The sequence below is a fragment of the Lathamus discolor genome, chromosome 7, assembly GCF_037157495.1.
Source record: "Lathamus discolor isolate bLatDis1 chromosome 7, bLatDis1.hap1, whole genome shotgun sequence".
Lineage (NCBI taxonomy): Eukaryota > Metazoa > Chordata > Aves > Psittaciformes > Psittacidae > Lathamus > Lathamus discolor.
The window spans coordinates 3,595,138-3,608,616 of record NC_088890.1 but is presented as its reverse complement, the minus strand read 5'-3'; the positions used below and the strand labels follow the sequence as shown (position 1 = coordinate 3,608,616).

Below are 13,479 nucleotides of genomic sequence, written 5' to 3'. Positions count from 1 at the left end.
GGTGGTCAGAACAGCATTATTGTGAGTCTCAGAAATAATACAGCGAGGCAAAGAAATAAACCCAGTGAAAGGCTGGGAGGGAGGAAAGAACCAAAGGAGTGACTAAAATACACTATTAGACCAACCACTCCTTTAAATTTTATGAGTCAGCCAAGATACTTTCACCAATCAACCAACACACTACTACTCTCAACTGAGGGAAGATATACGTGCAGCACAGAAAAAGCAAAGTTATGAACTCCATCACAGCATTTTACCAAAGATGACAAAAAACCTACACAAAAAAAAAGGCTTTGTAGATAACTTGATCTCATCAACTGTCAAAAGAAACTCATTCAAGTTTGAGCTAGCACAGAAACCAAACAGAAAAAAAAAAAACAAAACCATTTTTAATCAAGACTACCTCCTGAGCTTGTCAGAAAAACATTTTCATTGCATAACCTTTGGCAGTCTCAGATGTCACACAAGGGGGGGGGGGGGGCGGGAGGGAGAAGGAAAAAAAAAAGCCAGGCATAAAGCAGAGTTTGAATTTCCAAAGAAAGTCACCAGAAGACAAATCTGCTCCAACTCTGTTATTTGCAAAAAAAAATACTCTGAAAAAAAAAAAAAATATTCTGGGGGGAGGAGACTGGTTTTGCTGCTGCTACAGTTATGTTATCACTGTTGTATCACATTAAGAGTATTAGACCTCAGACTTGCAGTGTTTCCGTCTCCCATCTTCCATGCACATGCTACATTTTCCCATCTGCATCTACAGAACCTAGTATCACTAATATGATGAGAAAAGTTTCAATTGCTGCCTTCCTGTTCTCTTTCCTCTCTACATTCAGCCCTGCTACCCAGTGCCACCTCCCCTTTCACTTTACAGAAGACACTACTACTACTAAACCTCACTGCATTCAGAGCTTCCTTTCAGTGCAACAACCTGGAAAAGCTAAGGGAAAAGGAAATTTAACAACACTACTGCAACATGGATTGAAATCCCATTATGGAATTCAAATTCTATACGTGTTGACTCAAGCTGTTGACATTGGGCGGGGGGGGAGGAAGGGGAGAAGCATCAAAAAAAGTTTTGCAGCTAATCCACAGAACTGGAAATGCTTACATGTTTTAATTCTTCATTTATAGTAAAACCTTTGTAGACTGTACTCAAGTATAGTCCAATTAGTTATGACATCTACAGTCACAGTTGCACCAGTTTAGTCAAAGACACAAACACAAAACTTTTTTTTTTTTTCCAGTGACCACAGATGTGTATTTAAGTATCAGTTAACCAAGGCTGACAAGAGGAAACAGTTTCATACAGGTGCCACAAAGGGTCCCTGAATTCCAACTGAGAGTGGCAACTGCCTCCTGTTCCTAAAAACTTAAATGTTGTTTACAGGGAGCCAGACATCTCTTCCTTTCTTTTCCACTGATAACACACCCTCATTGCATACCTGGCTTTTCAACTGGTTTTTATAGTTGTTTGTGATTGCACACTTGTCTTTTTAACTAGTTTTTACAGCTCCTTCAGTAAATTTGGGCAGAAGCTCCTCTACTTGCTTACAATAAATAAATTCAAAAATTAAAAAGCAATCACAACTAGGAAAGAAGGAACAAAGCAATACATCATGTTTAGTCATCAGTCCAAGTAGGCAAAGAGTATGCAGGTTTGGGTTTTTACTAGACAACATTTAGATAGGCGTACCCCAAAAGAACCCAATGCTGGAGAAACCAGGTCAAAGAAATGCCCTACAAAGTAGCAGAAACAGACAGAAGAGGTTTTAATGGCCCTAAATCCCCATTAAAGTTCATGCTGGAATTTTGGTTCAACTGACTCACACGTACATTACACTTCCTCCAGAACATTCTACAGAATGAGATGCAAAACTCCCTGCATCACATAGCCTTGGTGCGTCTTTTGGGTCCATCCAGAGCATGAAATCTATCAGAAGTAAGAGTTAACATAGGTTTGGAATTTAAACAGAAGAACCTCCTCAAGGATACAAAAATGTTTAAATTCAATGAAGTCTCACCAAAACTATGCCTTTCCCATTAGTCAAAATAAAATTTAATAAATACAAGTCACATCTTACCTTTTCTTGTAATTTCTCACTGTGGAAGAACTAAGACACTCTAACTTGGTCACATTTTAAATCAGAGCAGTATTCAGAGAAGGCCATGGTTAACAAGCTATTGTATTTATACCTGCAAGAAACAGCAGCTAGTGTTTTGGTATTTTCCCCCTACCTGAATACTCAGCAATCTGTCCTGTATTTCCTCGAAATCAAGACATTTGTAGATGTTAACTCTCTATTCCACTTTCAGAAGCTCACCTCTGAAAAAGAAAAAACTCAACACCCCCCCCCCAAAAAAAACCCAACCCTCCCCACAAACAAACAGGTATCTCCATCTTATAAAGAGTCAAAAGCTTACAAGAAGGTAACTGTCCTACAGCAGTTCCTCCGAGCCCTCTCTGCTGCCCAAGAGTAGAAAGGAAGAAGGAAAGCTTGGGTTAGCCCTTTCCAAGTCAGAAGTCAAACCTGATATGGGCAGAGCAGCACTCTAATAAAATCACAGGGAAGAAACAGCATCCTTTCTAAATCATCTAGCTGTTTGTGATGGTGCTTCTCTGGAGCTTTTTAGAGCTGTACCTGTACTGCAGCACCTTTTGCATCTCTCAGGCAGTATGTACAAGTAACCACACAATTTACTCTATGGTGTGAAGAATGGCAAATATGTTATTTATTTGAAGAGGATACTATGATTTAATCAAGTATTCAACACTGCAACCAATGAGCAAGGATCATACAGCCTGAATGAACCTGCAGTTTTTGTGAACTTCAGAGTGATCCTCCCAAAAACCTCAAGTGCTGTGTTTAGGAACCAAACAGATTTGCCAGTTGTATTTCTCACTAACATCATGAGGCAGAAAAGCTGTCTTAGTTCATCTCCTACTTGAAGCATTTCATCAGGCTGCAAGACTATACAAAGGCTTTTGGACTACAATTCAGTTTCAATTTGGATTAACTTAAGTCATAGCCGCAATAAAAAACAACTTTATCAACAGAGAAATTCGTACATAATACTGTAAGTCTCCTAGAATTTTAGATGCATCAAAAGTGAAACTTTAAAAATCCATGAAAGCAGAAGTTTGAGTATGCATCAAGTAAACAAGTGTGCAGAGATAACAATGGTAACAAAATGCTTGGCAGGCATTCCATCTTTATTCATCAGATCGTTTTCTAAATACTGAAAAACTAATTAAAGTAACTGTAAAACTATCACCGTAAGCAGAGACATGTTAACTACACCATGCCCTAAGTCCTCTCAACAGCGTGAATAAGGAACAGAGATGCATTTGCAGCCATTTCAACACAGCCTTCTGCAGGCTTCAGGAGCACAGGCACACAGGGAAACTCTTGTTACTGTTGTAGTCTCCAGGATTAATAACCAGTAAGAGGAAAGAGCACATCAGACAGTCCTTTACAATGCCTCCACCAAAATAACACAGCATGTTCCACAGGATGCCTGCGTCTAACTGTCAGGCAAACCTGTGGCACTGGAAAAAACCCGCATGTTGCCTGTGTCTAAGGCTTATCAGCTCATCACCAGCAGAGCTATTTTTTGGGCATGTGATTTTTCTACAACCAAGTTTTTAGATCTTGGTACTATACTAACTCTGGATTAGCACCACATTACAATCATGTCTTATAGTGAAAGATACCATGAACAGCGCAAACCAAAAGCATAAATAGGCATAGCCTTAAACACACAAGAGCACCATGAACTGATGATGCATGCCTTGCCCCTCCCTTTTTACCTCCAGTCCAGTCACACTCCACATGACCAAGAACAAGAGCATTCACCGCAGCACAAAAACCCTCTGTACTTGATACACAACCTTATGCAGTACCTGTTATCAGTGCCTCAAAGAGGAGTCCAGAGGGCAGGATATGAAACAAAACACCCTGGCTCTTACTTCACAAAAGGCAAAGAAGCTTGTGCCTCTTCTCCAAAAGGACAGGGATTTTTTTTTTTTTTTTTTTTTTTGCTGTTACTCTTTTGTTTTTTAATACTTCTCAGATCTTCCAGAAGCAGCAAGGAGAGGCTCAGACCTACAGTGGTAGACCAGATTCCCCACCAAGTTCCAAAATACCACTACACATCAAAAGGGAGCACATACACAGTTCCATGCTGGCCTCTCAATTACAACCCTGGCACTTACATCTGAGCATCCATTCATGTCTCCCTTGCCACAATCAAATCACTATACCTCCCACTAGCATTTGCAGACAAAAAACATGAGCTGAAGAGATACAAAATTAAGCAAGGCCAGCTAAAATGAAGTTTACTGCCTCAGTTATGCTGCTGCTCAGTTCAAGCAAACCTGAGAATGACTTGACATCAGGTCACAAGAATGATGATTAATCATGCAAGTATGTCCTATCTGTAAGAGGCACAAAGTAACAATTAACATCTGAGCAGTATTTTATACCAAGCCTGCCTTCAGTAGACACACAGCTCTAAGAAGGAAGCTTTACTAGTTCTAAGCTGTCTTTAAAAGAAAGATCATAGCTATTTCACTTCCATTCTATCTTAAAGTTTTAGTTTTTTGTTAGAGAACTGACACACTCAGCAACTGTTCTGAATCTCTGGCATACTTCCTCAATTTCCATGTCTTTGAAGGTATCACAATTACATGGCTATTAATCCATTACGTCTTCTGACCCCTATCACCCAGTGACTATTTTTCAAACTGCTATTTTCAAGGCTAATACCTGGACAGGAAACAAAGTAATACGCATTCTTCTACATCTTTACAAAAATACTTAAGAAAGAGAAGGAAGAAACAATAGCCACAGAAGTGCCCCTCCTAAATTTGAGAAAGCGCTGTACAATTTCCAGTGTTTTCTCAGACTTGGTATTTGTTAATATTTTTTACATCTGGTTTATACATATAATCCAGAAAACAGACATAAAAAAAACCCCAGTCTTTTCATTTTGGCTTTACTGCTTTTTAGATCTATGAAGTGTTCAAATATTCTGTGGCAAATCCATACCAGAATATAAGATAGAAATAATTTTCTTTAAGGCAAAAAATAAGCACAAGTACTTCCTAGAATAAGAATAAACTCCTTCAAGGGACACATATCCAACTAAACTAGGTAAATAATATACATACGGGTGGGGTAAGAGTACACTGACAGCAGCCAAGTAAACACATGCTTTTTAAACTGACACAGAATCTGCTTGATTGGATATAGCTTCATTTAAAGTTACTGCTCACCAACACGTTGAATCTCTTACTTTTTTTCTGTAATAAAAAAAACACATACAAAAAAGGAACCCAAAGGGTAAATCGAAGCACAGGGATAAAAAGAGTGGTGACTGACACAGAGGTCTATAGCCAAACCAGAAATGTAAGTTATATTGTGGAGTCCCAGTTTAGCACTGCAGCAAGTGCTCTCAAAGTCCGGTATGGAACGAGTCGGTGACAAAAGGAGAAACATCCATTCTCCAGGTTTCTTTCTCCTGTCACACTTACGCATTACGATAGGAAGGGGGAATTGTTAGTACTTTTCCTCGCAGCTCCCGTCTCCAACGACAGCTGTCTAGTCATCAGCTGCTTTCCCCTCCACTACTTCGACCGCCAAACCCACACGAGCCGTAATGAAAACGCTTGTTAATTCCTCCCAGAGGATGGGCGCAATTCCCTCTTCCCCGTTGCCGGCGGCACCCCAACTCCCTGCGACTGGAACGGGAAACAACTTGTGCGGAGAAGGGCGGGGAGGGCAGCGGGGCCGGCGGCTGAGGCCCGAGCACCGGGCGGCAGCCGTGGGGGAAGCACATGTCGAGTAAGGGCACAGCCGTCGGGCCCTCCCACTCCCTGCGGAGACCCCAGACCCTGAGGGAACGCGGGGCGCGGGCGACGGGCCCGGCCCGACAGGGTAGGCGTTACCCGCCGCATCCCCCCCCTTCCCCTTCCCACCTGGCAGTGTGAGACGACGAGGCTCTGGTTGCCTTCCCCATGGTACTTCCATTCGTTCTCATCCATCTTCTCCACTTCCATACCCGGCCCGGGCCGCCGCCGCGCCCCGTGCGGACGGTGCCTGCCGCCGGCCCGCCGCTATCACGCCTCCACCATCACGGCACCCCGCCGCAGGAAGTCCCGCCCTCCGCCGGGGAGGCCTCCGCGCGCGCGCCGGGCGGCCATCGTTGCTCAGGGCAGCTCCATAGCCGCCATTATTGAGTGCGGCAGAACTTAACCGAGGCCGCTGGAACCGCCCCGCTACGGTTCTTGCATCCACGTTGGGACTGGCCGGAGCTCCGGGGGAGGGCCCTCAGGCGGCCTTTCAACCGCCGCAGGCTGCCGCACCGCGCCAGCGGAGCTGGAGTTCTCTCCATGCCGGGGAGAGCCTCTTTCTCCAGGAAGGAGGGCCTCGGCCAGAGCGCTGTCCTGGGCCTTGCAGTCGGTTGCCCTTATAACCTGTTCGGATATCACACAGTAGAACATCAGTTTGCACCTACAACAAAGACTACTCAAGTCAAACACTTGGGGTAAAACAAAAACAACCAAACAAAAAAATTGTTAAAGAATTGTTTTCCTTACCATTAGCAACACTGTTCAACATAGTCAAAAAGTGCCTCAGCACACCACTGATAATGAATATACCCATATACAATGTACATGAAATTTAAGGCAAGCTATCGAATTTCTCCCTCACAAATACAAGATTAAATTCTAGGTCCCTTAATCCAGTCTATTTTATCACTGTTTTACCTACAAACAGCAAAGCTTATCCTTGAATTACCATTTTAAAATCATCACTAAGGGCTCTCGGAAATTCCTTTCCCCTCCTTCCTCCCAATGGACTCCACATCACGCAAGAAAGTAACACTTGCGGGTTTTCCTCTGCATAACCAACATTTGTGTAAACTGGACAGTAGCCAAATGTAACTCTGCATGGCAGTCTTTCAAAAAAGCCAAAGCAAAGAAAATAATGCCTTTATATTTTTTAAAGGAGAGAAAAGATGAACCTACAAAGCTGAAAATAAAGCCTGCATATATCTGCAATGAGTCATTGATCCTTTTTTTAAAGGCATGTGGTGCCATAACTGAACTCATCATCTAATTCAGTAGAACTTTCTTAAATGGGGTTTAAATAATTTGCCAAGATACTGATGAGCACTTCACCTTTCCTTTTTATTCAAGGTTTTCCTATAGGCACCCACATGAAAAAGGAATGTGAATCCCTGCTCTTTGGCCATTTGATAAAGATGAAAATAACAGAGGGATGCTTAAAATATGTTTGTCACCTGTGTTTGCAAAGTTTCTTTATGCTGTGTAATAACAAATGGATATATAAAACATACAAGAATTTACTGTATTATCCTGACTTACTGAAAGTGTTATAAAGAAGTTTCACTCAAGACTGTTGGCAAGATTGTGGCATTTATGATACCGGCATTAAAAACCAACTCTAATTCAAAGAAATAGTATGTGGACACACTAGGCTTATGTGGATAAATACAAAGGCAAATAATATCAATATTATAAAGTCTTCCAATGGCAAAACTAATTCGTCTCAAGTTTGAAAGGACCTCTAGTACAGCAAGTTAATTTTCTATTGTTTCATGAAAAATTTACAGAGGAAAAAAAATAAGTAGATGTTCAGAGTGCACAGGTAAACCCACTGATAACACCTGGGTCCCTCTCTAGCGGTTACTTCTTCTCTTCACCTTTTACTCTGGTGCAGAACTACCACTTGGGCATATTGACAGAGTGTTCTGAAAACACAGTGATAAAACTTGGAAGCCTCAGAGCCAAAAACCTAGTAACACATTATTTTCCCCTGCATTATAAGTTTTTAAATATTACTCATTTCAAGTATAATGTGCTTGAAGTGAAATACCTTTAAGCCTTTCTGCCATTAATGACATTGAAGTATGGCTTAGCTGGAATTCCACTGACAGGGCTATGTCTTGTGGTGTTACTACAGCTTATCTTCTATCATCCCACATCTACAGCTTTTGTTTGGTTTGAAATGGCATTTAAAACTACAGCAATAACTTCACATCTTCAGTGTATGCATCCTAGCTTTCCTGGGTCATGCCATCCTGACTCTGCCAAAGCCCACCAAAACAATTCCCCTCCCAGCTTCAGCTCAAAACCTTTGCTCAGTCCTTTTCTCAGGCATGCCCCAGAGCCATCAACACTGGGCTCTCACATATGCAGTCTTTCATAACTTGTAAATTTACCAGGGAATGTGAATGAGAGTGTAAAAACATATCACTTTGAGGAGAACAAGTATCAGACAAGTATTTTTTAGTAATACTCTTATGGCTATAAAAACTTCATTAAATCCAGATCTGGGGAGAAAAATAGCATTACTTGAGACTCATGATAAAATTAGGTGCCAATAATGCAAATGACTTGTAAGCTTATGAGAAAGGGGTTTATAATAATAGCTACATCTTAGTTCTCCTAAAATGAAAGGTTTTTATAAGAGAGGTTATTTTGTTCTTTATGAAAAGAGTCAGCATGACGTAAAAGATCCCATCCTAGGACCTGAAAGTGTCTGCCTTAAAAAATTAGGATTAAGAAAATCACAAAATCAAGGCAGTGAGTCCAAGAATATTGGACATGATAATGTGCCAAAAAATGTGTTTTTAAACTAGTGCACCATTTTCAGTTTTCAAAAGATGCAATTAAATAAGACTGACAGTTTTATATTTTCTTATACGCAGACCATAAAAAATGGAGTATACTTATATAACTCACACCTCATTAAAATTATAAAGCTTTGCTTGTTTTCTGTTATCAGGATGATTCCACTGCTCCATGCCATAGTTTTTTCTTGAGTCCTTGCTTTCTCTGTGTAATTTCAAACACATATTGGAAGTGCAGGAAATCTCATGGTTCAACAGTCATTTCACCACCTTGGTCTGAGAAACACCGATCCAACAAAGGGAAGAAAAGATTAGAGTAGGACCAGAGTGGGTCATTTGATGGCTTTTTTTGAAAGCATATGTTACTTCAAACCACAATAGAGTATTTTAGAAACTAAGCAAGTCAGTGGCTTCAGGAATAGGAATGGAAGTAGCAAAAAGGGTGAGTTAAGGTCAATGAAGATAAAGCCACATATATGTTGCTGACAGAAAAGAGCTTGCACAAACTTACCCAGCCATCAATAACCACAGATGTGAATAAACAAACACTGTAACTACTAAGAGGTTTCATTGCAACATACAGTTTGAGGGGAAATTAAGTCAGAGACACAGCATAGACAACTTCTCTGTACAGTATATATAACGCCAAAGAATTGCGAAGACAGACAATGTTTTTTTACATACAGAGAAGATAATTAATACAGACAAGATTATAAATACTGTTTTCCATGCATAGGAGTTCTGAACATTTATTGAGAGGAAATAAAAAAACCCAACCAGTTTTGGGGGGTGGGATGGACAGACACAGCAGGCAACAACACCCCAAAAAACGCCCAAAGAAAAAGCAGTATTGTGGTGAATTTTAGTACTGGCAAGAGAAAACATATGGAAAAGAAGTTTTAGTTAGAAACTGTAGGAGGTCTTTAAAGCAGAATGCTATGGTGAAATTCTAGTAGCTTTGACAGGGTATTAAAGCAGAATGGAACAAGATCAACCCCATCTAAGCACCTTCTTGAAGTCTGTTCTTACAGCCTGTAATCCTGTAGGCAAGGAAGGAAAGATGAAGGGATAAAGAGCTTTTAGGTTTTGCATTGTAGTAAGTGACATATGAGCAACTAGAAACCAAAATGCTCTTTATGTAAAGAGGCAAAGGCAAGCTACCAGAGCAGACTCAGTAGCCTGGGCAGAAGTCACACAGAACCAGTACTTTTGCTACTTTCAGGACAGGGTAACACTTCCAGTTGCAGATACTTTGCGTTTATGTTACACTGTTCGCTCAACATCAAACACACTCTTGCAAGATATGACTTCCCTGGGAAAACACCTCATTGTCTCACATCACAAATACACCCTAACCTTGCTTTCAGTCCTTGGACCTGTTAATGGTTAAAGGAGAGTGCATCTTAAACTTCCTTTTGACACAAGCCCTGTTAAGGCCATCTTTAAACAGGGAAGAGAACACACATTAAACTGGCTCTCAGCTAAACTGCCATCATTTGTCAATGAACTTCTGTGGAAAAACCTTGAAACCTTCTCCATTAAAACTTTTAATTTACCAAGTATACTTTTCTTTGACTGTACTACTGATAATTCTGGAGTGATCTCTTCATTCAAATGGCAGCATAGAAAGTGAATGCTTCCCACTGACCAGCTCCCTTGAGGAGCTCACTTTACTGGAATCATCGTGACTGAAATCAATAAATAGAACCTGTGTTTTCATGAGACATTTTCTCAAATTTTAAACCTCAAGTTCTCTGTCATCTCCAATGCATAAACATGGATATAATGCAGTTTCACAAGCAGAGAAGCCTACATAAATACTGTGATATCTTAAGAGTGAAGAGTTACCTTGCTCTTTTCAAATCTGGCTGCATATTCCTGTGCCCTCTCTTCCAATTACCCTTAGCACATTTACATCCATGCACACATTAGAGCAGATTATTCATCAAATGAACGGTCAGGTTTTCTCAGGTGCGATTTCCTCTCCCCCCTTTTTAAAGTGTTTTTAGGTAGATTAGCAAACCAGTGTGACACATGACACAGCCACACAAGTCTCCAGCCATCATTAAAGAAGGAATGGGAACACAACCAAAACCAGTGGGGAGTGCAGGATTAGTCGTTTTGTTGCTAGCTCATTCTCAGACCACATTAAGCTGATTATAAAACTGTACTTTTAGCAGCACTGCAGAACCTTTGAGCAGGGTGGAAGTATGGGTATCCTTTCAAGGGAAGAAAGGACACAGAACCAACAGGTATTTCTGGTTCTGCTCCAAAAAAGCAGTGGAGAGCACATCACCAAAGAAAAGTTTTGGGAGAGAGAACTATACCATTCATTGAGCTATCCATGGGCTGTCACTTACAGGTTTTGTTTTGGTTGGTTGGGTTTTTGCCTGGTTTTGGTTTTCTGGGGTTTTTTGGTTTTGTTGTTGTTAAACATCACTGCAGCTTTTATAAGGCTCTTCACACAAACCAGATGACATTCTAGACAAAATAACAGTGAAGAATGTCTTGTGTGAATTACAGATGAGTTAAGTGAATGACCTCATATTTAGTAGTTACATCTGTACTTGTTCTGAAGTAATTTCACATTGTTCTCAGTGAGGTGACAGTCACGGTACTGTCAGTGCTGGTGGAACGGCAAATCATGGTGGGAATTGAGTGATCCAGATTTGTTGATCCACTGCACTGATTTCTTGAGAGTGTATTTTCATCCATATATTATAAATGGAATAACTGTTTGCAGAAAGCATGTAAGTCCCAGGTAAAAGAAAATTATTTATGCTCAAACTGAAAAAGCTTCATCTTTTCAATCCCTTAAACAAAGAGGTTTCATTTGATTGCAGCATCAAATGCATATAAGAGGCCATACTGAAAGGCCTTTCATCTTCAGGATAAAGAAATAAAAAGACACTAATGTTTAGAAATTAAACTTGAATGGAATAAATCTGAATTTACCTAATACTGAAAGCAATAGAATCTGAAACAAATACAGACAATACCCTCATCTCTTGAAATTTTCAGATCAAAACTATACACCTCTGGGCTCTTCGGTACAAATCATGAGTTGGGGGGTGTTACATATACGAATTGCAGTTTCTATAGCCTGACCACTAACAGGAACTTTTGTCTCATTTTAACAGTTCAGAAAGACAAATGTCACTTTGCAACAGGGCAACATTTTTGAGAACAAATGCATATTTTTCCTCTACAGATGTTTCTTCCTTCAGCTTTACTTATCCAATAGTTAACCTATCCTCATGCAAACACACGTGAAAACAATATACCGTTCCTCCAGATATTCCTACTGCTTCAAGGAAGCTAGCATGCAATAATTCTTCCTTTAGAATTCAAACCATTGTGTTCTGCATTACAACTGAGCACATGCAGTCACCTCTGTGTGACAAGTCTATCACTTGAAATATGTTAAAATTTTGGCTTGGTTGTTGCTGTGGCAGAATGCAGAACTGATCACCTTTCAGGGAAAAGAAAGTTGATTTTTTTTTTTTTACCTCCTCCAAATAACAGCCTCACTGGCTTACTACCAAGAGCTCTACTCCCTCAGAACAGCCTTTGTGCTGTCAGTAGGTCTTGTCCCTTGTTTTAAGCGATGGAATATAGTCCTAGATGTCGCAGATATTACACTACATTCACTTACAGCTCAAGCACTTTATTTGCTTCAGTAGGTTTTCTTCAAGCTCCCCAGTCTCCTCTATCTGCCTGTAATTGCAACTCTACACCTGTACCTTGAATATATGAAACTGAACTTGCATTACATAAACATCCCATTCAGTGATAAATAGCAAATTTGCAGAGAGCATAGGATACTTGAGACATGGTATTATATAACATGTATAATATCCCATTGATTGTGGCAGGATGAGAAGCAACAGAATTCACCACAGCTGGATTAATCCAGGCTTTTCTCTGCTCATACACTGAGACACACCAGCCAAGACAAGAACATTTGAAAAACCTGCTGAACCTCATGTCAAGCCACACAAACTAGCTGGAAATCAAACCATGTGTCCCAAGCCATCTTTAATCCCACTTTGACTGCAAAATCCACTGTTAAGCTAAAAGCTCCATACTACATCTTTTCATGTATGCTGTTAATATAACATGCAGCAAGGCCAGTTATGAAATGAAATTTAATCAAACAGGGCATCTCACCCTTAGCAGATTTAATGTTTCATTCAATTACTGTCAAATGTGTCAAATAGGTCCCTTAGGTGTCCTAAAGAAATAAATATTCAATGCAGGTAATCCTATTAGAAGAAAAAAAGCATTACTTTGTCCCCAAGAGAAGAATAAACCAATGTTATGAAAACTGACTTTCAATCGTGTATAATAAAAAGATAAGACCTTTATTACCCATGTGTTAAAGTAACCCAGAAACTAATTCATTGGAGCAATAGATTAGAAACACTACACGTTTTATTTGGGTTAAACAAATACCACTACACAAGCCTGCCCTCCAAGATATTATTATATTAAGGGAAACAGCTAGAAAAAGATGTGGCTTACTTCTAACACACACACACAAAAATAAATTAAAAACACCAAACCAAAACTCTTTGTGAACTGGAGTTCTCCACTTTCCAGTTTGCCCAGACTTGCCCCTTCCTTTGCTGTACGTTATACCATGTTATTGACATCGTACAAGTTCGGGAATTTTTGCTGACATACTAATAACACACAAAGCTGTCTTTCATCAAGTATTCAACTGTGCTCAAACACCAGGCTACCAAAAAGCCAGCAGTGCAAGACATTATGCGGCCTTCTACAGCTCGATTACAAACCACTACTTCTTACAGTAGGAATCAC

General features: G+C 40.2%; 1 protein-coding gene across 1 annotated transcript in view; it reads right to left on the bottom strand.

Moving 5' to 3' along the window:
- Nucleotides 1–6,286, bottom strand: part of IPPK (inositol-pentakisphosphate 2-kinase) — a 34,398-nt gene extending 28,112 nt beyond the window's left edge. The window contains exon 1 of the mRNA XM_065687066.1: nt 5,975–6,286. Coding sequence (XP_065543138.1) covers nt 5,975–6,055 — 81 coding nt within the window. The 5' untranslated portion in view covers nt 6,056–6,286. The remainder of the gene's footprint in view (nt 1–5,974) is intronic.
- Between the last annotated feature and the right edge of the window lie 7,193 nt (nt 6,287–13,479).